Source organism: Pristiophorus japonicus, chromosome 13, assembly GCF_044704955.1.
Source record: "Pristiophorus japonicus isolate sPriJap1 chromosome 13, sPriJap1.hap1, whole genome shotgun sequence".
In the NCBI taxonomy this organism is placed as follows: domain Eukaryota; kingdom Metazoa; phylum Chordata; class Chondrichthyes; family Pristiophoridae; genus Pristiophorus; species Pristiophorus japonicus.
In genome coordinates, this window is record NC_091989.1 from 98,058,673 (window position 1) to 98,084,308 (window position 25,636).

General features: G+C 48.2%; 1 protein-coding gene across 1 annotated transcript in view; it reads right to left on the reverse strand.

Annotated features, from left to right (window-relative positions):
* LOC139278147 (endonuclease/exonuclease/phosphatase family domain-containing protein 1-like) overlaps positions 1–25,405 on the reverse strand; it is a 30,323-nt gene extending 4,918 nt beyond the window's left edge. Inside the window, exons 1-4 of the mRNA XM_070896803.1 lie at positions 24,564–25,405; positions 16,576–16,627; positions 9,955–10,065; positions 4,481–4,615 (exon numbers count right to left, since the gene is read on the reverse strand). Coding sequence (XP_070752904.1) covers positions 4,481–4,615; positions 9,955–10,065; positions 16,576–16,627; positions 24,564–25,405 — 1,140 coding nt within the window. The remainder of the gene's footprint in view (positions 1–4,480; positions 4,616–9,954; positions 10,066–16,575; positions 16,628–24,563) is intronic.
* Positions 25,406–25,636: the final 231 nt, after the last annotated feature.

The following is a 25,636-nucleotide window of genomic DNA, read 5'->3' on the forward strand; positions in this document are numbered from 1 at the left end:
TTAAAATAGTTGTAGAGCTGTTGAGTTATGAGTGGCTTAGCTAATCACATGATGTTTACAAGACTCAATAAAACCCTAGCCAGTTGGGTTTGGGGGATCCACGATGAGGCAGGTGGTTATGAGCATGGTGGATGAACTGGTAATGTGTAGTGTGATTGTTAAACCTTTGCTAATAAACCACCCAATTCTTAATAGCTATGTGTTGCTATGAATTCTTAAGCAAATAACCCATGAAGCAAATACATTACAGTGCCCACAGCTGCCCACGTGCCCAGCCCACTCGGGGTTTGCCGCATGCCAGGGTAGGTGGGAGGGCACTTCCTTTGTGTGGAATAGGTGGGCACCAGCACCACTTTGGGAGCATCTTTAGGGGACCTCCTGCCCCATGCCAGCCTGCCGGTGGCAATAGGGTGGTGCAGATCCTGGAAACAACCTGATTGGCCCCCCGAGCAAGGGATCTGATCCAGGAAAACACGTTCTGCCTCTTGTGAGGCTTGTAGCTCACCAGCTGGGCCCACATGTGCCCTTGTGGAGGTCAGCACACCTCATCTTTCTTGGCATACTGACGACCACTAATCCATGAGGTCCTGACTATGAGGCCCAGCTGCGGGAATTCCAGCCTAGGGAGTCCCCACCTCACCCTGTCATTTGCCTTATATGGAGTAGACACAGGCTCCGCCTTGACAACGTCAGCAGGAAACGGAGAAGCAGATCTACACCGTTTCTGAGGGAGTTCCCCAAACTGGGACACTGGCACAACCCCTCACCAATGTTGGGACCATATGGTTTGCCTCCTAATCCTGGCCAGGTGCATTCTGTGTGAGGCTGGAGGAGGGGTAGATGTACTTTTGGGAAATGTGCTCGGAAGGACACTACATGACATTCAATGTTAGGTTTATAGATGGCATGAAGTGATTCCAAGGCAGTAATCTTACTCATGACCAAAGCTCGAGCACTTTATATTATCTGAAGCCTCAGATTAGATTATCACCAGCTAACTGCGCCCTGCCCAATCCAGCCCTCTCCAAGATCCTTCCATGAGATGCACCTTCTATTCCCTTAGTGCTCTTCCCACTAACCCCTCATCACTGCTGCCCTTCCTGGTCCCCATGCTATTGTCAATAGCTCGCTTTGGTCAGGCCCAGCCTCTTTCCCCTTAAAAACCCTGCTTGATCTATCCATCCTTTCCTACTACTGTCCCATCTCTCACCTGCCTTTTTTCTTCAAGGTCTTTGAACATGTCATTGCGTCCCTGTTATGTGCCTGCCTCTCCCCATGCTCCCTGCTCCAGCCCCTTCTGTACTCCCTGCTCCAGCCTCTTTAACCCAACTACCAAACCTGACCAAAGTCACAATGACATCCAGTATGACTGTGAGGGTGCATTCTGCTTCTTTCTCCTCCTTGATGTCTTCTAGATAATCACCTTGGCCTTGTCACCTTCCTCCATCAGGAAGCACTTTTACACACGCAGAGTATTGGAAATGTGGAATTCTCTCCCCCCATTGCCCGAAAAGGCTGTGGATTCTGTATCAATTGAAATTTTCAAGACTGAGATTAATAGATTTTTGTTGGGTAAGGGTATCAAGGGATATGGACCAGAGGCAGGAAAATGGAGTTGAGGTACAGATCAGCCATGATCTAATTGAATGGCGGAGCACGCTCGAGGGGCTGAATGCACTATTCCGGTTCCTATCTTACCATGTTCCTCTAGCCACAGAGGAGCGAGCGGGGCAGAGGGATCAGCTTTAGACTGCTCTCGCAAAAAGACACAATGGGCTGAATGGGTTCCTTCTGTGCTGTAAACATTCTATGGACCTGGCTTTTTACAAATTGGCTGCAATATTTACCAACATAACAACTGCCGCTGAACTTCAAAATAATTAATTGTGTGTGAAATGCTTTTAGATGTTTGGGGGAGATGTAATCAGGCCCTACATTACAACAGCAACTGCACTTCAAAAAGCACTTCATTGGCTGTAAAGCGCTTTGGGACGTCCGGTGGTCGTGAAAGGCGCTACATAAATCCAAGTCTTTATTTTCTTTCTATGTAAAGTGAAGGCTTCTGTTTTTCTCTTACTCAGTTAAGTTAATTTAGATTCCAGTAGGTGGCAGCATCCACTGGCAGTCAGTTCTATAGCAGTCAATGGGCATGCTCAATTGTCTATTATGATTGTGGGTAGACAGTGCGTTGCAGATGTGTGATAATCTTTAATATGACAGACTATTATGCCAACATTTTTAATCCTTCAAATGATCAATAAATATCAAAGAACTTCATGGCATCTATTGTAAAAAGTAACATGCTGTGGCCGAATTTCATTAATAAGGAGCCTTTAACATAGAAAAATGTCCCAAGATGATTTAAACAAACATTAAAGAGGTACCGTTATCAAGCCATGGTGGGAGAGTTCAGAGAGGAGACTGGTTGAAAGATAAGTTTTGATTTGGTTCTGACAGGTGGCGAAAGAAGTGGTGAGGTGGATGGGGTTTAGAAAGAAATACAGACTTGCATTTCTATAGCACCTTTCACAACCACCAGATGTCTCAAAGTGCTTTACAGCCAATTATGTACTTTTGGAGTATAGTCACTGTTGTAATGTGGGAAACGTTACAGCCAATTTGCGCACAGCAAGCTCTCACAAACAGCAATGTGATAATGACCAGATAATCTGTTTTTGTTATGTTGATTGAGGGATAAATATTAGCCAGGACATTGGGGATAACTCCTTGAAATAGTGCCATGGGAACTTTTACATCCACCTGAGAGAGCAGACAGGGCCTCGGTTTAATGTCTCATCTGAAAGACGGCACCTCCAACAGCATAGCACTCCCTCAGCATTGCACTGGAGTGCCAGCTTAGATTTTTGTGCTCAAGTCCCTGGAGTGGGACTTGAACCCATAACCTTCTGATTCAGAGGCGAGAGTGTTACCCACAGAGCCACGGTTGATCCCACTGCCCTGCTCTCTCCTCTGTAGCCACAGGAATATGGTAAGATAGAAACAGGAATAGGCCACAGGAAGAGGAGTAGCTGACAGTTTAGGGAAGGAGTTCCAGAGAGTAGGGCTGAGGTGACTGAAGGCCTTGTGCAAGTAAGGGGAATGCACATGGGGCAGTAGTCAGAGGACTGTAGGGTGTGAGAGCTGGTGCAAGGTGCTGAGGTTGCAGAGGTAGGAGGGTGCGAGGCCATGTGAACACAAGGATTTTAAACTCAATGTGCTGAGGGTCAGGAAGCCAATGTTGGTCAGTGAGGACAGTGGGGATGGTCACATGTGATTGGGCCATGGTGCAGGACAGCATACAGGCAGCTAGGGTTAAAGCTGAAGTTGGAGCACAGGAGGCCGGCAAGGAGAGCAATGGAGAGAGCTGGTCGAGAGGTGACAAACCCATGGACAAGGGTTTACCTTGGACAAGGGTTTTTGCAGCAGTGAGGCCGAGGCAGCAGCTCCAGGTGTGTGAGGTTGCGGAAGTGACTAGAGGCCCTTAATATAAGATAGTTACCAAGAAATCAAATAGAGAATTCAGAAGAAACCTCTTTACCTAGAGAGTGGTGAGCATGTGGAACTCTCTGCCGCAGGGAATGATTGAGGCATTTAAGGGGAAGCTAACTAAGTGCAAGAGGGAGAAGGGAATAGAGAGTTATGCTGATAATGTTATATTACTATATCATTCTGGCATGGTCTGGTTGGGCCGAATGGCCTGTTTTTGTGCCGTAATTCTATGTAAGCAGCCTTGGCGATGGATAGGACGTAGGGATTGAAGGTTAGTTCAGAATCGAACAGAAAGCTAAGATTGAAAAAGGCCCAATTCAGCCAGAGTGAAGGATAGAAGGAAGGGCAAAGCAACAAAAATAGAACATAGGAAACATAGGAACAGGACTATCATCCTCGGCTTCAAATGATTATCCCGTCTTCCCTTAAAATTTGCAATGGTGGTACAAACAGCAACAGGATAATTGACCAATTAATCTGGTTTTGGTGGTGCTACTTAATGGAGGAATGTTGGCCAGGACATAGTGAGAACTACCTGCTTTTCTTCCAGTAGTACATTCACCCGAATCACTGGGACAGAGGTCTGTTTCTTGGACCAACTAAAGGACAGCACCTCTGACAGTACGGCACTCCGTCAGTACTGCACTAAAGTGTGTCAGCCTAGATTATGTGCTCTAGAGCTGGGCTTGAACTCACAACCAACTGAACTGAGCTGACACTGTCAGGAGGGTAGGAGGAAGGGAAGGAAGAGCAGGGAGGAATGACTAAGACACACGGGGAAATGCATATTGGTGTCAAAATACAGGCCTGTGCTTTCTGCCCACTCACCCCCTGCCCCCACCCCCGCAGGTGCCTTGATGATCGAGTATGGACGAGGCAGTGACCTTGCTCAGAGTCTCCCTATGCTGCACCTCTCCCCTCTCCATTTCTTGATGCACAGTTTAGATAGACGGCCTCAAGTAGCAGCAAGGCCTTTTCAATTCTACCTTACCGTAAAACGTCCCAGCAAAGGCTGGCTGTATGGCTGGTGTCCGTTGTCCTGCTCCAACAGCTTCTCTAGGCTGATGGCCCGGTCCAGCTCGAGGCCTGAGCTGCTGTCCCAAAGAAAGGCCACGCGTTCTACCTCCTGCAGGAAGGTTGGGAGCAAAAAATGAAACAGCCGAGCTTCCTCTTACACAAAAAATACCAAAGCAAATTGTATTGAGGTGGTTTGTGTGGAGTGGGGCTCACAGGGCTGTGGGGTGGTGGAGTGGGTCGTAACTCACACTAAGTAATTGTAGTACATGCTATTTTGGAATTATTTTAGGAACTTGAGGAACTGGAGTTGCCTATACTCTGCATGGAGGTTTCCCCAGCGTAAAACCCTTTATGTACAAGAAAAGGCGAGAGCCAGTTTACAGCTCAGAGAGAGGCCAGTGATGAGAGGCCTTATCCAAATATATTAAATATTAAATAAAATTGGATATGGTAAACCTATTACTTCAAATTAAACCAGGAAAGTATAGTCAGAGTACATACATGGAGATTAGAACCATGTAAGTTCACAGCTCAGAAGAAGGCTCTATAAACGTTCTTTCTTTCATTCAGCCTATCCTAACTGTGCCAGTTATTTGCTAGAGCAATCTAAAACTATTTTCACTGCTGCACTCTCCCTCTGTAGTTCTTTATCTTCCTCTGCCCAATGGCCTCACCATTCTGTAATCTCCTCCAGCCCCACAACCCCCCGAGATGTCTGTGCTCCTCTAATTCTGCCCTCTTGAGCATCCCTGATTATAATCACTCAACCATTGGTGGTCGTGCCTTCTGTTGCTTAGGCCCCAAGCTCTGGAACTCCCTGCCTAAACCTCTCCTCCTCTCTGCCTCTCTTTCCTCCTTCAAGATGTTCCTTAAAACCAAACCTCTTTGACCAAGCTTTTGTTCACCTGCACTAATTTCTACTTATGCGGCTCGGTGTCAAATTTTTATCTCATAATATGCCTGGGAAGTTAAAGGCGCTATATAAATACATGTTGTTGTTGTTGCTTCAAATGCATATCTACTCTTCCCTCAACTGATTCCCTGTGACAAAGCATTTCATGCTCCATCAACCCTCAAACCAATGGTGCTCAGCTGTTGTGAGGAGGGAGGGAAGACAGGAAGGAAAAGCAAGCGATGAAAGAGACAAACATGGACGTTTCTCCTCGCCCCTTCACTCTCAGTAACAATTTTAAATCAATGGCCCCCTCTTCACGGATCCCCTCACCAGAGGAAATAATCTTTCCCTATTGTGCTTTGTGCTTGGGGCTTCGTATCTGATTTGCCCTTTTTGAGTAAAGAGCCATGGAGTGAGATGCTTCCACAAGTGTCTGAAAGTTTTGGATTGTTAATACAGAATCATAGAATTTTACCGCACAGAAATACGTCATACTTGTGCCAGCTCTCTGAAAGCAAATTCCACTTGCTCCTTTGTTGTGCCTTTTTAAATGTCTATATTTCAAATAATTTATCCAATTCCCTTTTAAAAAATATCTATTATAGTTTCTGCTTCCCCCCGCATTTCTGGTAGGGCATTCCATGTCCTAACAACCCTCTGTGTAAAAAACTTGTCTTCTCACCTCTCATTTGGTGATCTTAAATTTCTTTTGATGATCTTTGTTATGCCTTCTAGTTTCTGACTCACTGGCCAGAGGAAATAGTTTTTCCCTATTCACCTTATCAAAACCCCTTCACTATTTGAACACCTGTCAGATCTCCTCTTAACCTCATAAGTTCTATTGAAAAGAACCCCAGCTTCTCATAACTAAACCCTCTCATTCCTGATAATCAACCTAGGCCACAAAACCCTTCCATAGCCTTAACACCCTTCCAAAATTAGTGTACTCAAAACCGAATACCTTGGGGTAGAATTTCCACAGGAGTTCTCCCACTATCCAGCCATACCTTTGGTTAAAGATCAGAGGTACAGGGAATGGTAGCATAGTGGTTACATTATAGGACTAGTAATCCAGAGGACTGGACTAACAATCCAGAGATGTGAGTTCAAATCCCACCATGGCAGCTGGGGAATTTCAATTCAGTTAATGGAATAAAAAAAAGCTAGTATCAGTAATATTGACCATGAAACTACTGGATTGCAGTAAAAACCCATCTGGCTCACCAATGTCCTTCAGGGAAAGAAATCTGCTGTCCTTACTTGGTCTGGCCTGTATGTGACTCCAGACCCACAGCAATTGGGTTGACTGTTAAATAGCCTAGCAAACTGCTGCAAGAAACAATAATAAGAATAAAACTGGAAGGACCCCTCAGCACTGCTTTCGGACACGACAATGGCCCACCCAGCCTTGTCGACCCTGCAAAGTCCTCCTCACTTATACATGGGGACATGGGCCAGAATTGTGAGAGCTGTCCCACAGACGAGTCAAGCAATAGCCTGACACGGTCATACTCAAGAAAGAAAGACTTGCATTTATATGGCGCCTTTCACAACCATCGGACATCTCAGTGCTTTACAGCCAATGAAGTACTTTTTGGAGTGTAGTCACTGTTGTAATGTGGGAAATGTGGCAGCCAACTTGCGTACAGCAATATGATAATGACCAGATAATCTGTTTTTGTTACGTTGCTTGAGGGATAAATATTGGCCAGGACACCGGGGATAACTCCCCTGCTCTTCTTCAAAATAATGCCATGGGATCTTTTATGTCCACCTGGTTTAACGTCTCATTCAAAAGATGGCACCTCCGACATTGCAGTACTCCCTCAGCACTGCACTGGAGTATCAACCTAGATTTTTGTACTCAAGTTCCTGGAGTAGGAATTGAACCCACAACCTTTTAACTCAGAGGTGAGTGTGCTACCCACTGAGCCACAGTTGACACTGCATCATATCGAATCATACCTTTCTGCCAATGTCCCAGACTCCTCCTTCACCATCTCTGGGTATGTCCTGTCCCACCGGTAGGACAGACCCATCAGATGTGGCGGCACAATGGTATACAGTCGGGAGGGAGTGGCCCTGGGGGTCCTTAACATTGACTCTGGACCCCATGAAGTCTCATAGCTTCAGGTCAAATATGGGCAAGGAAATTTCCTGCCGATTACCACCAACCGCCCTCCCTCAGCTGATCAATCAGTACTCCTCGATGTTGAACACCACTTGGAAGAAGCACTGAGAGTAGCAAGGGCACAGAATGTACTCTGGGTGGGGGACTTCAATGTCCAGCATCAAGAGCGGCTCGTTAGCACCACTACTGACTAAGCCCTGAAGGATATAGCTGCTAGACTGGGCCTGCAGTAGGTGGTGAGAAAACCAACATGAGGAAAAAACCTACTTCATCTCGTCCTCACCAATCTACCTGTCACAGATGCATCTGACCATGACTGCACTGGTAGCAGTGATCACCACATTGTCCTTGTGCAGACGAAGTCCCATCTTCACACTGAGGATACCCTCCATTATGTTGTGTGGCATTATCACCATGCGAAATGAGATAGATTCAGAACAGATCTAGCAGCTCATAACTGGGCATCCATGAGATGCTGTGGGCTACCAACAGCAGCAGAATTGAATTGCTTTGGTCCAAACATAAATGAAAGAGCTGAATTCCAAAGGTGAGGTGAGAGTGACTGCCCTTGACAGCAAGGCAGCATTTGACCGAGTGTGGCATCAAGGAGTCTGAGTAAAACTGAAGTCACTGGGAATCAGGGGAGAAATTCTCCACTGGCTGGAGCCATACCTAGCACAGAGGAAGATGGTTGTAGTTGTTGGAGGTCAATCAACCCAGCCCCAGGACATTGCTGCAGGAGTTCCTCAGGGCAGTGTCCTAGGCCCAACCATCTTCAGCTGCTTCATCCATAAACTTCCCTCCATCATAAGGTCAGAAGTGTGGATGTTTGCTGATGATTGCACGGTGTTCAGTTCCATTCACAACTCCTCAGAAAACGAAGCAGTCTGTGGCCGCATGCAGCAAGACCTGGACGACATTCAGGTTTGGGCTGCTAAGTAACAAGTTACATTCATGCCACACAAACGCCAGGCAATGACTATCTACAACAAGTGAGAGTCTAACCACCTCCCCTTGATATTCAACGGCGTTACCATCCCCGAATCCCCCACCATCAACATCCTGGGTGGTCACCATGGACCAGAAACTTAACTGGACCAGCCACATAAATACTGTGGCAACAAGAGCAGGTCAGAAGCTGGGTATTCTGCGGCGAGTGACTCACCTCCTGACTCCCCAAAGCCTTTCCAGCAACTACAAGTCACAAGTCAGGAGTCTGATGGAATACTCTCCACTTGTGGGATGAGTGCGGCTCCAACAACACTCAAGAAGCTCGACACCAACCAGGACAAAGCAGCCCTCTTGATTGGCACGCCATCCACCACCTTCAACATTCACTCCCTCCACCACCGTGGCTGCAGTGTGTACCATCTATAAGATACACTGCAGCAATTCGCCAAGGCACCTTTGGCAGCACCTCGCAATCCTGCGACCTCTACTACCTAGAAGGACAAGGGCAGCAGGCGCATGGGAGCCCCATCACCTGAAAGTTCCCCTACACCATTCTCACTTGAAAGTACATCACCGTTCCTTCATCGTCGTTGGGTCAAAATCCTGGAGCTCCCTCCCTAACAGTATTGTGGGAGTACCTTCACCGCACAGACAGCAGCGATTCAAGGCAACGGCTCACCATCAGCTTCTCAAGGGGCAATTAGGAATGGGCAATAAATGCTCTCCTTGCCAGCGATGCCCACATCCCAGAACGAATAAACAAAAAGGTTTCTGCTGATCTACCACTGAACCTCCATGGAAATTCTATCCCAATATTCCAACTACAGTCGAACCAATGATTTACGTAGGTTTAGTTTCACCTCTTTTGCTTTTGTTCACTGTTTATAAAACTTAGGATCCCATATGTTTTTTTTTAATATGTATTATCTACTTGTCCTACATTTAACCAATTTTTTGGCCTTTACAGTGCTTAAAAATAACGTGATTTCAGGGTAAAACCAATGCGGTCTTGCACTTCTATCCAAACACTTAGCCAAACACTATGGGGTATCCCTCCATGGCCTCGCCCCTCCCTATCTCCATAATCTCTTCCAACCCTACAACCCTCCGAGATCTCAGAGCTCCTCCAATTCTGGCCTCTTGCACATCCCTGATTTTAATCACTCCACCACTGGCGGTCGAGGTTTCAGTTGCTTGGGCCCTAAGCTCTGGATTTTCCTTCCGAAACCACGCCACCTTTCTCTCCTCCTTTAAAACACTCCCTAAAATCTACCTCTGTGACAAAGCTTTTGCTCACTTGTCCTAATATCTCCTTATATGGCGCTGTGTCAGATTTTTTTCTGGTAACGCTCTTTTGAAGCGCCTTGGGACATTTTACTACGTTAAAGACATGATATATATATAAGTTTATTGTTTGTTTGTTTCGGGTGGGAATGATAATTTGGGCAAATAATTTTGCTCGTGAGGATACCTGTTTTTCCTGTCCTGGTGGGGTGTCCAACACAACATACTTCCAGCTGCCGCGATCCCCTTTCCACTCCTGCACTGTAGCAATGGTGGGTTTCTCCAGCTCCAGGCATATCTGGGGAAAAGAAACATTGAAGCTGACTAATAATGTGATGGTGCTTACTTACTGGAGGGAGATGTTGATGGGCATAGTAGCTCTACGGATAAGTAAATAATAAAGACTTATATTTATGGGACTCCTTGTCGAGCCTCGAACAAACATTTCAAAACACTTCACGTACAATTCATTTCAAGTGCCGTCAATGTTATGAAGGGAAGCACAACCCATCATTTTGCACGTAGTAAGTTCCCATAGACAGTAGTGAAATAAATGACCCTTTGAATCCCTTTTAGATGGTGTTACTTAAGGAATGAGTGCTGGCTAGTTGACCGGGAGAACACCCTGCTCTTCTTTGAATCAAGCCATGGAATCACTAACATCCACTCGAGAGGCCAGTTCGGAACTTGGTTCATCTTCTCATTCCAAGGATGGCATCTCTGACATCACAGCACTTGTCAGTAATGTTGTAGAGTGTCAGCCCAGGTTATATAGTAAAACTTTCCAATATGGAGGTAAAAGTGCTACCAACTGATCAAAACTGACAGGTACTGACCCACCAAACCCTCCTATCCAATCACCGACAGGTACTGACCCACCAAATCCCTCCTGTCCAATCACTAACAGGTACTGACCCACCAAATCCCTCCTGTCCAATCACTGACTGGTACTGACCCACCAAATCCCTCCTGTCCAATCACCGACAGGTACTGACCCATCGAATCCCTCCTGTACAATCACTGACTGGTACTGACCCACCAAATCCCTCCTATCCAATCACTGACTGGTACTGACCCACCAAATCCCTCCTGTCCAATCACTGACTGGTACTGACCCACCAAATCCCTTTTGTCCAATCACTGACTGGTACTGATCCAGAGAGTTCCTCCCTACCGTTGATAATTAATTTGTTGTTGAGTGGGAGACAATGATTTGTTTTTTTTCTCTCCTTCCCTCTCTGGCCCTGTCCTGCTCCCACAACACACGGCAACAGGACTGGAGGGCAACCTTCTCCAAGACCTTTCCCATTGATGTTTTGTAACCAGTCACAAGGGGGAAGGGTTGAGATGGTGGGAGAGGCAAGGAGGTGAAGTAAACCTGATAATTCCCTCTCCTCTGTGTGTGGAAGTGCTTCGTCTCCACTCGGTGGTCCCTCATGGCAACAAGGCTAAGATTCAGCATGCAGCAAAGGTTGGGGGCGCCGGTGGGGGGAAGGGGGTTAAAAATGTGACCAATATACTGCACCATTGTATGGAGATATTTTAATAATCTTCGTTAATAGGATTCCTCCTTAGATGGGCAACTTCCAACATTGCATCGGCTGTATGCAACAGGCACCTCCGCTCAGTAGCCTCGTCCTGGCCAAGCACTTCAGTTTGTTTTAAAACTGCTTTGAAATAGACCAAAGCTGGTTTTGCAAAAAAGAGAGCTGGGAAATAAATGGAGAGATTAATCCCTGGACGGACCCTTGCGGCATCCAGTGAGGAGATATCTGTCTGTGGAGCAGACTCACTGAAGGGATTCTCCCGACTTTCTCCCTCCAGTCTGGGAGTCACTCCAGGGCAGGCCGGTTGATAAGAGGAGCTTGTTAATGATGAGAACTTCAAAACAGGAACTGCGAGAAAAATCCACACGAGGCCAGGGAGGGACGTTGTAGAGCTTTGGCTCCTGGTGACGGTGCAGGGAGGAGCTGCCTAGGTTTCTATGCGTCACTGATGGTATTTGACGTTGAACCATTTGCAAGCCCTGACTGCTAACAGGATAAGGATTATACCGTGTGGTACTCCCTGTGCCTCATTTTGTAAACAGACCGCCTTGTGTTGTACGAACCACTCGGGGTACTGTGTGAGGCACTCGGATCATGAAGGTTCTGGGTTTGATTGCCTATCTGTGCTGGTTCAGCGGATCTCAGCCAGGTCAGCTTTAGTTTGCTGCGACTGCTCTCAGTTTTCCTGAGATAGGGGCGGTTCTGCCCACCCCTATCATGAGCCAAACATAGAAACATAGAAACATAGAAAATAGATGCAGGAGTAGGCCATTCGGCCCTTCGAGCCTGCACCACCATTCAATATGATCATGGCTGATCATGCAACTTCAGTACCCCATTCCTCCTTTCTCTCCATACCCCTTGATCCCTTTAGCCGTAAAGGCCACATCTAACTCCCTTTTGAATATATCTAACGAACTGGCCTCAATAACTTTCTGTGGTAGAGAATTACACAGATTCACAATTCTCTGTGAAGAAGTTTCTCCTCATCTTGGTCCTAAATGGCTTACCCCTTATCCTTAGACTGTGACCCCTGGTTCTGGACTTCCCCAACATCGGGAACATTCTTCCTACATCTGACCTGTCCAATCCCGTCAGAATTTTATATATTTCTATGAGATCCCCTCTCATTCTTCTAAATTCCCGTGAACATAAGCCTAGTCGATCCAGTCTTTCTTCATATATCAGTCCTGCCATCCCAGGAATCAGTCTGGTGATTCCTGCTGGTCTTGTGCCGATCTCGGGGACAGTTGCAGGCACAGCTGTGATTCTCCCCACGGTGTAATAGCCAGCTGGGACTCACTGGATAGGCTAAATCATGATGAATGGTCACTTGGGCAAGGTGCCAGGGGGCAGTTGTTGGCCATAGAACTGCATCCCCCAGCAAGGAGTTGGTGGCATCAATGGAGGAGCTAAATGCATTGGAAACCGCCACCCCCAAAAATTTCCCACTTTAGTGTTTTGGTCACATACTGAGACCACAGATCAGGAAATTCCTACACTGCGGTTGAAAAATCATTGGCCAAGAATGTGGAATTTCCTGATCTGCGCTCCCAGGGTGTGGGGAACGCTGAAGTGAAAGATTTAAGCCCGTCTCTCTCTCTCTCTTTAAAGCCTTGTTGATTGAAATAGTTACAGAACCAATGAGCGCTGCAGCTTTGGGTCCCACTGTAGCCAGGATTTACTGTAGGAGACAGAGCAGCAGCAACATGCGCCTGTGACAGACAGCAGTGCAGCTCAACACTGCTCAATTATTCAAAGGCGTGATAAATATTTTACATCTGCATTTAGCAGCAGATTGATTTTCAACGGGTGCGACACATGCTTGGAATCCAATTAATCATGAGAAGAGAACACATTCAGTGGCAGCGGGTGACTGAACCAAATTCCGGACAGATACTTGTACAATGAGACCACTTGTGGATTGCGTATCTTAGGCCACTGAGGTGAAAGGTCAATGGAGCTAAATTTATTCCAACAAAATTTAAGATGGAAGGAATGTAACATGAAGGAAATTATTGAGGTGGTTGTGGAGAGTCTGTTTGTGTAAAACATACCAGGTGGACACGTTAAACTAGAAAAGGTCACTTGGTGCATCAATCCCACTCCTTCTTCTCTGTCACCCACTCACTTATTTCATCTGCTGAGAGGAGATTCTGTTGGAAACACTCGCCAGCCCCTTAAGAAAGAAATGCCCAAGCATCTTGCCTTTGAGGGTCACTTAAAAGCATAACTTGGAGCCGCTGGAAAATACAGATATATAGGGGCCGAAATTGCCCCATGTACCCGATCGGGGGCGATAAACTTCCAGGCCGGGTGATAAAAGTCAGAATTGGGAACCTGCGCCTCTCTAAGGATACGGATCGCTGTCTCCTGGGGCGGGAGCATTGCGCCAAGTGCCGCGCCATCCACACGGCCCATGGGGCGCAAAGGGGTCGGCGCGGGGCGGTAAGGGGTCGGCGGGGGTGGTAAGGAGTTGGTGTGGGGCGGTAAGGAGTTGGCGTGGGGCGGTAAGGAGTTGGCGTGGGGCGGTAAGGAGTTGGCGTGGGGCGGTAAGGAGTTGGCGCGGGGCGGTAAGGAGTTGGCGTGGGGCGGTAAGGAGTTGGCGTGGGGCGGTAAGGAGTTGGCGCGGGGCGGTAAGGAGTTGGCGTGGGGCGGTAAGGAGTTGGCGTGGGGCGGTAAGGAGTTGGCGTGGGGCGGTAAGGAGTTGGTGTGGGGCGGTAAGAGTTGGCGTGGGGCGGTAAGGAGTTGGCGTGGGGCGGTAAGGAGTTGGCGCGGGGCGGTAAGGAGTTGGCGTGGGGTGGTAAGGAGTTGGCGTGGGGCGGTAAGGAGTTGGCGCGGGGCGGTAAGGAGTTGGCGTGGGGTGGTAAGGAGTTGGCGTGGGGTGGTAAGGAGTTGGCGTGGGGTGGTAAGGAGTTGGCGTGGGGCGGTAAGGAGTTGGCGTGGGGCGGTAAGGAGTTGGCGCGGGGCGGTAAGGAGTTGGCGTGGGGTGGTAGGGGGTCGGCGCGAGGCGCAAAGGGGTCAGCGGGGGACGGAAAGGGGTCGGCGCGGGGCGGTAAGGGGTTGGCGTGGGGCGGTAAGGGGTTGGCGTGGGGCGGTAAGGGGTTGGCGTGGGGCGGTAAGGGGTCGGCGGGGGGAGTAAGAGGTTGATGCAGGGCGGTAAGGGGTCGGCGGGGGGAGTAAGGGGTTGGGGTGGGGCAGTAGGGGGTCAGCGCGGAGCGCAAAGGGGTCGGCGGGGGGAGTAAGGGGTCGCCGGGGGGGAGTAAGGGGTCGCCGGGAAGGAGTAAGGGGTTGGCGGAGGAAGTAAGGGGTCGCGGTGGGGGGAGTAAGGGGTCGCCAGGGGGCAGTAAGGGATCGGCGGGGGGCAGTAAGGGATCGCCGGGGGACAGTAAGGGATCGGCGGGGGGAGTAAGGGATCGCCGGGGGGCAGTAAGGGATCGGCGGGGGGAGTAAGGGGTCGCCGGGGGGAGTAAGGGGTCGGCGGGGGGAGTAAGGGGTTGGCGGGGGGCGTAAGGGGTCGCCGGGGGGAGTAAGGGGTCGCCGGGGGGAGTAAGGGGTCGGCGGGGGGCGTAAGGGGTCGCCGGGGGGAGTAAGGGGTTGGCGGGGGGAGTAAGGGGTCGCCGGGGGGAGTAAGGGGTCGGCGTGGGGCGGTAAGAGGTCGGCGGGGGGAGTAAGAGGTCGACGCGGGGCGGTAAGGGGTCGGCGCGCACAGCGGTGGGGGCGTCATCACCAGGTGTGGGCCAGCGTGGGGCATGGCACGGTGCAGTGCTAACAGCACATCGCTCCCTCAAACCTCCCCGGCAATTTTCCGGGAGGCGTAATCACCCCCTTGCCCAGGCGAAAACTTCATTGCATCCCGTTAGCGGCCCCGGAGGCGCTAATGGAGCGATAAGAAAGGGCAATTTCGGCCCCAATAAAGTTTAAATCCCCTTTCCCATGAACTTGCAGACATCTCAAGTTTCTCACATTAAAAGGCTGCTGAAGAAAGGGCTCCAAGAATGCTTTATCTTTAAGTTTTGTGGGCCCAGGAAGAGAAGGAGTGCAACAAAAAGGCCCCCCCCTCCAACCCATGGGACTGCCCCGCTCCACCCACCCACACAGGGATTGCCTCTAACCCCGCCCTCCAGGATTACTTCTCTCCCCGCTACCCCACCCCGGGATAGCCTCCCCCTGGGATTTCCGCTCCCCTCACTACGCTTCCCCTCCCACCCCCAACGATTGCCTCAGCCCCCACCCCCCCACCCCCAGGATAGCCTCCCCGGGTTTGATCCCCCCTGGATTACTGCTCGCCTCAATAGCCCCCCCCACCTTCCATCCCCACCCCACTGATTGCCTCTCCACGCCCCCTCCACCTTGAGATTCCCTCTCCCCCGCCTTCCCCCCCAGGATTGTCTCCTCCCTCCCCATGGGATTGTGCTTCTCTGGAGTGCCTCTCCGTCACTCCCAGCCCTCTGGATGTCTGCTCTCACCCCTTATGATTGCCTCCCCTTTCCATCCAGGCCCAACCTGCCAGCCGCCTCACTGTGGGAACCGGATGATTTCCCACCCCCCCCCCCCCCACACAAGCGGCATGTTGCTTTGGGGCCTGTGTTTGGATGAGGCCCGAACCTTTATATGGTTCCGGCCTACCGGGGCTGGTTGTGACCGGGCAGTGTGAACCCTTCAGTGACTTCGCGTGCATCTCGGCCAGAAGTTGGACCTCTTCCCGAATGTGTTTTTTTAATATTTAGGAATAATGATCCTGATGGCTTTGAAACCAGAATGAATTTACTTTGTGATTAAACCTTTCAGTGAGCGAGAGGTCAGTGAGCTCCCGATTGTGCGTCGGTCTCGCGTGGTGTCTGTCACAGTTTATTCAGTAGCTGAACATTGCACATTTCAAAGAGAAAATGCTGGAAACACTCAGCAGGCCAAAGTTCATAGTGCAACACGTGACCATTACAAGCTAACCCAAAAATAACAGGAATACTTGACTGCAAGGTCATATACCATGACCTCCAGCCACATCCCACCACTGATAGTGAGGGGCTTTGAATTGAAAATGTCCCACCACATTAGTGTTAGTCTGCACAATAAGGCCGGAACATTGGGGAAAAGTACCTAGTGAAAATAATTCTCAGGCTTGGCGGAAACTGCCGAGGAAAATTCCCCTTTAAAATGAGTAAGCTGTTAGAGTATTTCCACAGACGAGGCCTTTGTTGTGTTTACAGTGAAAACATTCCACCTGTAAAACTAAACAAAGCAAACAGGTGGGGATTTACCTTATCTAAAGCATCTTCATGCAGCACCTCCTGTATCGCCAATAGCTTGATTCTGCAACACACACAAGCTGACATGAAGCCAAATGAGCCCCTTGACAAGGAAACGTGCATGGAAGTACATAGCATGTACAGCACAGAAACAGGCCATTCGGCCCAACTGGTCTGTGCCAGTATTTCTGCTCCACACGAGCCTTCTCCCACCCTACCCTACTTAAGCTAATCCCATCAGCAAACCCTTCTATTCCTTTCTCCCTCATGTAGTTATCTAGCTTGCCTTTAAATGCATCTATGCAATTCACCTCAACTACTCCATTAAGCTTGTTTTGATCTTCTTTTATTTTTGTTTAGATTTTTGTTTACGAAACCAGATCCAGGACTAGTTTGGGTCGTAAAATTAGGTCTTATGTTGGGAAGTACGCAGAGGCAGAAGTCATTAAACATGGGAGAAGGAACAAAAAGAAAAAAGATCCTGGGATTGCGACAGTTGCCAATGCACTGCGGGAGGGGGGCACACAAATTGGCCACCCAACAATGGCCACTGCTATAGAGGAAATACATAGGAACTACGAAAGGACTTCAGAGAGTGAGGGAGACATGTTGGAGATGGATTTCCAACCCAAGGAAACTGGGGGCAGGATCGTAATCCAAAAATGGGCTGTGAGATTGCATTGAAGAGAGCTTGATTGCCAATTCAAAGTGAGGCAAATGATTATCTGTTTGGTAGTCTGCAGGAAGCACTAACTCATTCAGGTACCTTTTATTGTCATGAGTCGCACATTCCTGGACAAAAGGAGACTTTTTCATTCTCTCTAAAGTTGAGCTATCACTATCTCTCGCCACTGATTGTGAATTCCAGGCTTCTTACACTGCTACCTCAGTGTCTGAATGTTGTAGGTCTTTCACACTAGCACCACAACACTAGTGCCTCATGGCCAGGGGTAACATTACATCTTTTCCTCCTCTCCACTACTGCTGCACATCTGTTGTATTAATCCTCTTCGAATGTAATACCTTGTATGGAACGGAGGCAAAGAAATGGCATTTTTTATGTACAGTAGCCAATAACTTCAATATTTTGGATGCATAACAGCTCAATGCATTTAATCGCCATCAAGGAGTGTTTCAAGATGGTGGCTAGTCACTGTGGTTTTGGCTTCTGTGGGTTCGGGGAGGGAAGTGATTGTGTGTGGACCCGGGTGAGGACAGGATTGGGTCTGGCTGAGATGGCCCACACAGCCGAATAGCTCACTGTACACTCATATAAAGAACAATCAGACCAAGCCATTTGGATTACTGTATCTTGCATGACTTGCTACACTTAGGAAAAGGGAAGGTAAGGGCAACAATACCTTCGGAATATTGCCAGGCAGAGGGGGGAGGGAATGACATCTAAATAGAAGTACCAGAAAGGAGTTAAGAGCTATTCTCATTTGTACATAAACCAAATAAAACTAACACTAGTTTAACTTCTGCTCCCATCCCTTGTACAGCGTACTCTATTGCAGGACATATTTAAAAAAGGAGGCAGGCAAAAAGGGTTATGTGGAGCGGGCGGGGAACTCCTAGCTTGGTCTCGTTATAAGACACATACCAAGCATTATCAAATACCCCAATCTTTTTCCACTTCTGGAATCAGGATCTCCTTCATTTCCCAATGTCTGTTTTCTAGGTAAGTGCAGCTGGCATAAGCAAAATGAATTCTGATTGAACCACACCTTTTATACAGCTCTTAGCACCTGCCTTGTGTTGTGATGATGCAACACTCTTGTGTTATCATCAGCCTATTTAGGAAAATGAATAACTGTCTAAAATATGTTGCCTAAAGTCTCAGGTACAGCACGGATTGAATGCAGAGTACAGCCTGTCTGATTAAGGTCAGGCATGGACTATGGTGCATCTGCCTTTATCCTGTCTTAAGGGAATGCCTTAACCGCGCCTGATAGTTGCATTGCCCACAGTTCCAGTTTGTACTGTATTAAGTGTGATTGGGGCCCATCCAAATCCATTTACCGGCAGCAGGTAGAAGGGATTTTCACTGATGGTTCAGGACAGGATGCAAATCCCAATCACGGAGGTGAATGACATCACACTTTTCCACCACCAACAACAATAAATTGCATTTATATAGCGCCTTTAACATAGTAAAATGTCCCAAGGTGCTTCACAGGAGCGTTATTAGTCAAAAATTAACACCGATTCACATAAGATGTTGGGACAGGTGACCAAAAGCTTGGTCAAACAGGTAGGATTTAAGGAGTGTCCTAAAGGAGGAGAGAGAGGCGAAGAGGTTTAAGAAGCAAATTCCAGAGCTTAGGATCTAGACAGATGAAAATATGTCCGTAAATGAAGGGGCGACGAAAATTGGGGATGCACTAGAGGCCAGAGTTGGAGGGACGCAGAGTTCATACTCACTCTGTTTGTCTTAAATTATTTCAGTTTAGTTGATGGTGGATATAGTGATATTCCAAAATGCATGGCATGGTTTTAGAACAGAAATATAGGCAGGAAATAAAGCATAAATGCAAAACCTATTAAAAATAACTGTGAGAGATAACTGTGCAGCATTGAGCAGTACCTCACCCCAGCACAAAGGGATTGTTACATCATTTCATCTGATGCCACAGGGAAGGGACATAAAATATCACAGACATGTGATTCTGCTTTTATATAAAAACTGCAGGCAATTAAAAAGGGCACCTTTGTGTGAGATGGCCCCAGTCTGGTTGTTGGCCACACAGCGGAATGGCTCAGCAAAACACAGACCCCAAGACAGTTAACAGCCTCAAGGAGATTCTATAATGGGGACAATGGGGATTTTGGACAAAATATACATGGACAGGCTGGATTCCAGGATGTCAGTGTAGTTGCTGCTACCTCTGGTACCTCAGTAATACACCAGGTCCCGAATAAGAACATAAGGAATAGGAGCAGGAGTAGGCCCTACGGCCCCTCGAGCCTGCTCCACCATTCAATAGGATCATGGCTGATCATTGACCTCAACTCCACTTTCCCACCCGGTCTCCATATCCCGTGATTCCCCTAGACTCCAAAAATCTAGCGATCTCAGCCTTGAATATACTCAAGAGACTCAGCATCCACAGCCCTCTAAGGCAGAGAATTCCAAAGATCCACAACCCTCTGAGTGAAGAAATTCCTCCTCATCTCTGTCTGAAATGGCCTACCCCTTATCCTGAGAATTTGGCCCTAGTTCTAGACACTTCAGCCAGGGGAAACAACCTCTCAGCATTTACCCTGTCAATCCCTTCAGAATCTTGTACGTTTCAATGAGATCACCCCTCATTTTTCTAAACTCCAGAGAGCAAAGGCCCATTTTATACAATCTTACATCATAAGCTGAGGAAGCAGAAACTCCTGGCAAATGGAGTCCCCATCCCGAGCCCTCCCTTCTCGAAGTCATTGGTCCTGTAAGAGGGCAGGTGTTCTGGCCCTTACAAGGCCAACCGGGGGCTCCCAGAGTCGGTGGGACCAAGGCCCCTGCCTCGGTCTGCGATACTGCTGGAGTTAGAGTGGGTGGAAACCTTGAGTAGTGGTTCAACCACAAACTTTAAAGGACTATAGTACAGAGGGGATTTAGACATTAAAAGGGCCGACGCTCCCAGAGCAATCGATCACAGCGTGATTGATTGCAGAAAACAAGGCAGAGATTTAAAAACATTTATGTTTATATATTTGTTCTGCTGAGGCCATTGGCCACACTACACTTGCAAACAGGTGCTGCAACCATTTCCCACCCCCAACCCACCCGTGGGGGGCAAAGTGCCGCCAGCGGGTACACCGCCGGGCACTTGCCTAAATTATGCTTGTGACCCTGTCTTTGGAAAACCGACCGAGGTCAGGGGCAGAAGCCATGGGGCCAAGTTAGACACAAGTATTTTAGAGCCTTGTTGCACCATCATAGGGGCCCCAAGAGGAACATCTGCCCCTGGGTGTCCCAATGGAAAGTGTTCCGTGCCCCCAACACCAGCTAAAATTAAAATCAATGCTTCATAATATATAGAATGATATACATACGCCACCGAGGCTGCAGTGTCAGAGGGTTGGGGAGGGGCAGTGCCAGTTTTATTTCGTGACGTGTTCACGACCCAGCTTCAGCAAGCCACATGATCCGGCTTAATAGGTTTTGTACTTTTAATGTGATTTCCTCCTCCTCTCCACATATCTTTCCTACCAGAGCAACCTGGTAAACAGTGTAGAGGGGCAGCAGTGAAGGCCCATCTGGCTCTGCTCAGCAGGGTTGTGTACATCTGAGTAGGCCTCAGGCATTCATGACCCGGATCCCAATTCGGGCACTGGTAGCTTGAGTTATAAGGAAACTGAAAAATATTATTTTCTACCCATCCCTACTCATGGCCCTGTACTTTAAAAAAAAATTCATTCTTGGGTTGTGGGCGTCACTGGCAAGGCCAGCATTTATTGCCCATCCCTAGTCGCCCTCGAGAAGGTGGTGGTGAGTCGCCTTCTTGAACCACTGCAGTCCTTGTGGTGAAGGTGCTCCCACAGTGCTGTTATATAGGGAGTTCCAGGATTTTGACCCAGCGACTATGAAGGAACAGCGATATATTTCCAAGGCAGGATGGTGTATGACTTGGAAGTGAACGTGAGGTGGTGGTGTTCCCATGCACCTGCTGCCCTTGTCCTTCTCGGTGGTAGAGGTCGTAGGTTTGGGAGATGCTGTCGAAGAAGCTCTGACGAGTTGCTACAGTGCACCTTGTAGATAGGACCCACTGCAGTCACTGTGTGCCAGGGCTGGAGAGAGAGGATGTGGAGGTAGGGATGGGCAGTCAATGCTGGCCTTGCCACATCCCGGAACAAAAAAAGGATGTAACAGTTACTGCACTTCAAAAAGTGATAAGGCGTCGTGTAAATGCAAATATTCTTTCACTGTTCTTTTTATAAGCCAGCTACTCTTAGTGTGGAAAAGTCATTCCTTGCGCAAAGTTTAGGCTGTGTTATAATCATGTCCCACTGTTCTCCCATCCTGTTTTTTTCTTTCCAAAATGACTCTCTAAATTCAAAAACTTGCATTTCTATTTTTTTTTATTTATTCGTTTGCGGGATGTGGGCGTCACCAGCAAGGCCAGCATTTATTGCCCAATGTTAATTGCCCTTTAGAAGGTGATGGTGAGCCTTATACAGGCCATTTCAGCGGGCAGTTAGGAGTCAACCACATTGCTGTGGGTCTTGAGTCACATAAATGGATAGACCAGGTAAGAGCAGCAGATTTCCTTCCCTAAAGGACATTTGTGAAACAGATGGATTTTTCTGACAATCCAGTAGTTTCATGGTCACAATTACTGATACTAGCTTTTTTTGTATTCCAGATTTATTTATTAACTGAATTTAAATTCCCCAGTTGCCGTGGGATCTGAACTCACATCTCCAAATCATTAGTCCAGTGACAGAACCATTATGGTACCATACCCATTCAGCTAGTGTTGAGGCTTTAATGCAACAAAATTCCCCAAGGTGCTTCTCAGAGGAGTGAGACTGACCGAGTGGAGAGTGACTCAGGAGAGTTGGCCAAAGTCACAATCTAAACGGCCGGGCAAAAATGGACGATACTGGATCAGCCGCCCGCTAGACACCCCGCCTGGTTTTCCTTTCCATTGATTTCACCCCCAGTGAGGCAAAGACATTTAGGGGGGGAAATTCTAGAGGGTGGGCCCAGAAGACCAAGTGAGCAATGTTGAGAGAGTGGGATCCCCAAGAGCTCAGAGAGGCTGGACGGTAGGTCACAGGCTGGGCCTCGGGGCTGCAGCAAGTTGCAGAGGCAGGGTGAGACGAGGCGGTGGAGGGATTTGTAAATGAGCTCAAGCATGTTGAATTCAGTGGGTTGGGAGCCAGTGGGCATTGGCGAGGACAGGGGCTGATGGATGTGTGGGACCAAGTGCAGATCGGGGTGGAGAAGTTGAAGTTCTACAGGGAAAACGGGAACCGTATTCCCTGTGACCCTTGTGCTAATTGGAATAGATGTAAATTCTACACCTGTCTCCATAACTCAATGACCTGCAGAGCTCCCCAGAGAAGTGGCCAGTTCACTCACACTGTTTCTCTGGGGAAGGAGTGAGGAGGGAGTGTAGGGGTTCCACAGATTGCCCACTGAAGTTGCGGCTGGAGATCGGAGGTACCCCAGCGGGTGTTCAGCTTCATGTGTTGTGAACTTTGACATTAATAATATCTTACCGAATGTGGTGATCTGTACGAGTTAGAGGACAGTTCTGAAAGTTATCTCCCTCCTCCTCCAATCCTGTTAAAACCCTCAGGGCTAGATTTTCCCGAGAGCCCCCAATGCCCGATTGCCGCCTAGATAAATCGCTACTGTTTTGCAACTAACGCTGGTGAGAATTTCCATAATTAAGGTCAAAATAATCGCCCGGCAAGAAAATGGATCTTGCACCAGTATTCTCGGAGGTTTCTTGGCGGTTAAAGGTGAATCTAAGTGAAACTGGCGAGTCTTAAAATGTTTTTAAAAATTTACTCCGAGAGTGGGCCTCAGGAGGGGGGGGAAACTTAAAAAAAAAATTTCACAAAAAAAGTTAAAAAAACATTCCCAAGATAGTTTTACAGTTTATCACCATTTTACAATTTTAAAAAAAAGTAAAGAACTTACCTTCCTTTGCAGAGTGCTCACCTACCGCCCTGTTTAAGCAGCTTTCACAGGGCGGTTCCCTCGGCGATCTGGACAGGCTTCCGTTGAGGCCAAACTTACGCCCTATTTCAAACTGATTAATGATGTGTTAAACAGTGCACAAACGCAGTTTGCCAGTGCCACAGAAATGCATTCTCACACCCATTATTGTCAGGGCATGAGACTTGGCACAGATCCCAATGACAATTCCTAGAGATTTCTTCTCTTTGCATTCTCTACCCCAGAGGGCTGCAGATGCTCGGTTGTTGAGTATATTCAAGGCTGAGAGCGATAGATTTCTGGACTCTAGGGGAATCAAGGGATATGGAGATCGGACGGGAAAGTGGAGTTGAGGTTGAAGATCAGCCATGATCTGAATGGTGGAGCAGGCTCAAGGGGCCGTACGGTCTACTCCTGCTCCTAATTCTTATGCTCTTATTAGCTGTGGTCCTATTTCCTGCCCCAATACTGTAAATTTACATAAAAGATTTCAGAAGCAATGAAAACGGTGGTTTTTGAGCAGAGCGGAGCGTTAACAAATGATTTGCCTTCAACAACTCCCTTGCCCTAATCACGGAGCATAAATCTGAAAACTCTGGGGTAGTTTCCATGGCATTCTCCTGATCTCCCACCATACATGGACCTTTATACTGTTTCTCCAGGGTTTTCACTGAAGTTTTAGTGGGAGATATATTATTTCATTATTTATTTGGGATGTGGGCTTCATTGGCAAGGTTGGCATTTATTGCCTATCTCATCTGAGTGGCTTGCTAGGTCATTTCAGAGAGCAATTAAGAGTCAACCATGTTGGTGTGGGACTGAAGCCAGACTAGGTTAGGCTGGCAGGTTTCTTTCCCTAAAGGACTTCAGTGAATCAGTTGGGTTCTGTGCCAAGTCACATGCCCTGGCAATAATGAGTTGGGTTTGATGACAATCGGACAGTTTTATGGTCACTTTTACTGATACCAGCTTTTTACTCCCAGATTCTTTCTTAAACTGAATTCAAATTCTCAAACTGCCCATGCTGATATTTGAACTCATGTTCTCTGGATCACTTGTCCAGTAAAATAAGCAACTATATTATTGCACCCTCAAACAGATCAGGAGAAGCCTCATGGAAATTCCAGGTCTGTTCTTAGGGAATTGATGCATTTAAGGGGAAGCTAGATAAGCACATGAGGGAGAAAGGAATAGAAGGATATATTAATAGGCTTAGATGAAGAGTGTGGGAGCAGACTAATTTAGAGTTTAACATTGGCATAGACCAGTTACGCTGAATAGCCTATTTCTGTGCTGTAAATTTGATGTATTTCTAGGAATGAGTGATGTTATTACAAACCCGTTTTCCAGCAGTGTCAAGCAGATGACTTCCCTCACTCCTGGATTATTGACCTTGTCCAAGGTGAGGCTCTGAAGATTCCAACTGCCAATACGGACGACCTGCCTTCCATCAAAAACCCCGGTGAAGGCCTCAGCTGGAGGCCGAATGGAGGAGGTCGTATCCTGGACCCCGGGGTTCAGGCTCAAGTTTTGTAGGCTGTAGAAGGAGAGGATTGGATTGAGCCGGTCCCCTAACCGAGCGCACGAATAGGTGGAGACAGGTCTTGGAAGGGCAACGGTGAGCTTGGATCTGATGGGACTCAGTGAGAACACATCCATCCCGTTCACCTGAAGTAAATCGTTGACATGCTTGAAAGGCCCGTGCACGGAACGGTGACGAACGATACGATGGGCGAGGTCCTCGGTCATTCCCAGTGTGGCCGTGAGCTGTTCCTCCGAGGCACTGTTGATGTTCAGTTTGGTGGAAGAGAGCAGGTCGAAGCTTGAGAGGTTTCCGATGGACTGGGAGGGCTCACGGTCGCTCACACAAATCTCTGGCCTGATCTGCTGCAGCTTCGCGGCCCCGACTCCCGTCACCAGAGCCACGTCCTCGATCTTGCGGAACCCGCCGATCTTGTGGCGGTAGAGCACCATGTTGTGCGCCAGAGTCCGGTTGATCCCCTGCAGCGTCATCAGCTCCTCCTCGGCGGCCGTGTTGACGTTGACCCGTCGGCAGGCCACCAAGGTGTCGGCAAAGTTGCATGCGGCGCTGAGGTGTGGCCCTCTCTGCCGCTTCCTGCCCAGCAGAAGCCGGGGTCCCGGGTCACTCTGTGGCCGATGGCAGCTCAGGGGGTAGCCCATTTTACTTTGCCTTTCCGCCTGAGAAATTCAAATGCACCATCATTAGGGCCTGTCAATTTAATTTACCAACACAGTGCAGAAGACACAGTGCAGTCAACCTTAACTGAACGATAGGGGAGTCAAGGTTTATGGGGAGCGGGCAAGGAAGTGGAGCTGAGGCCAAGATCTGATCAGCCATGATCTTATTGAATGGTGGATCAAGCTCGAGGGGCCAAATGGCCGACCCTTGCT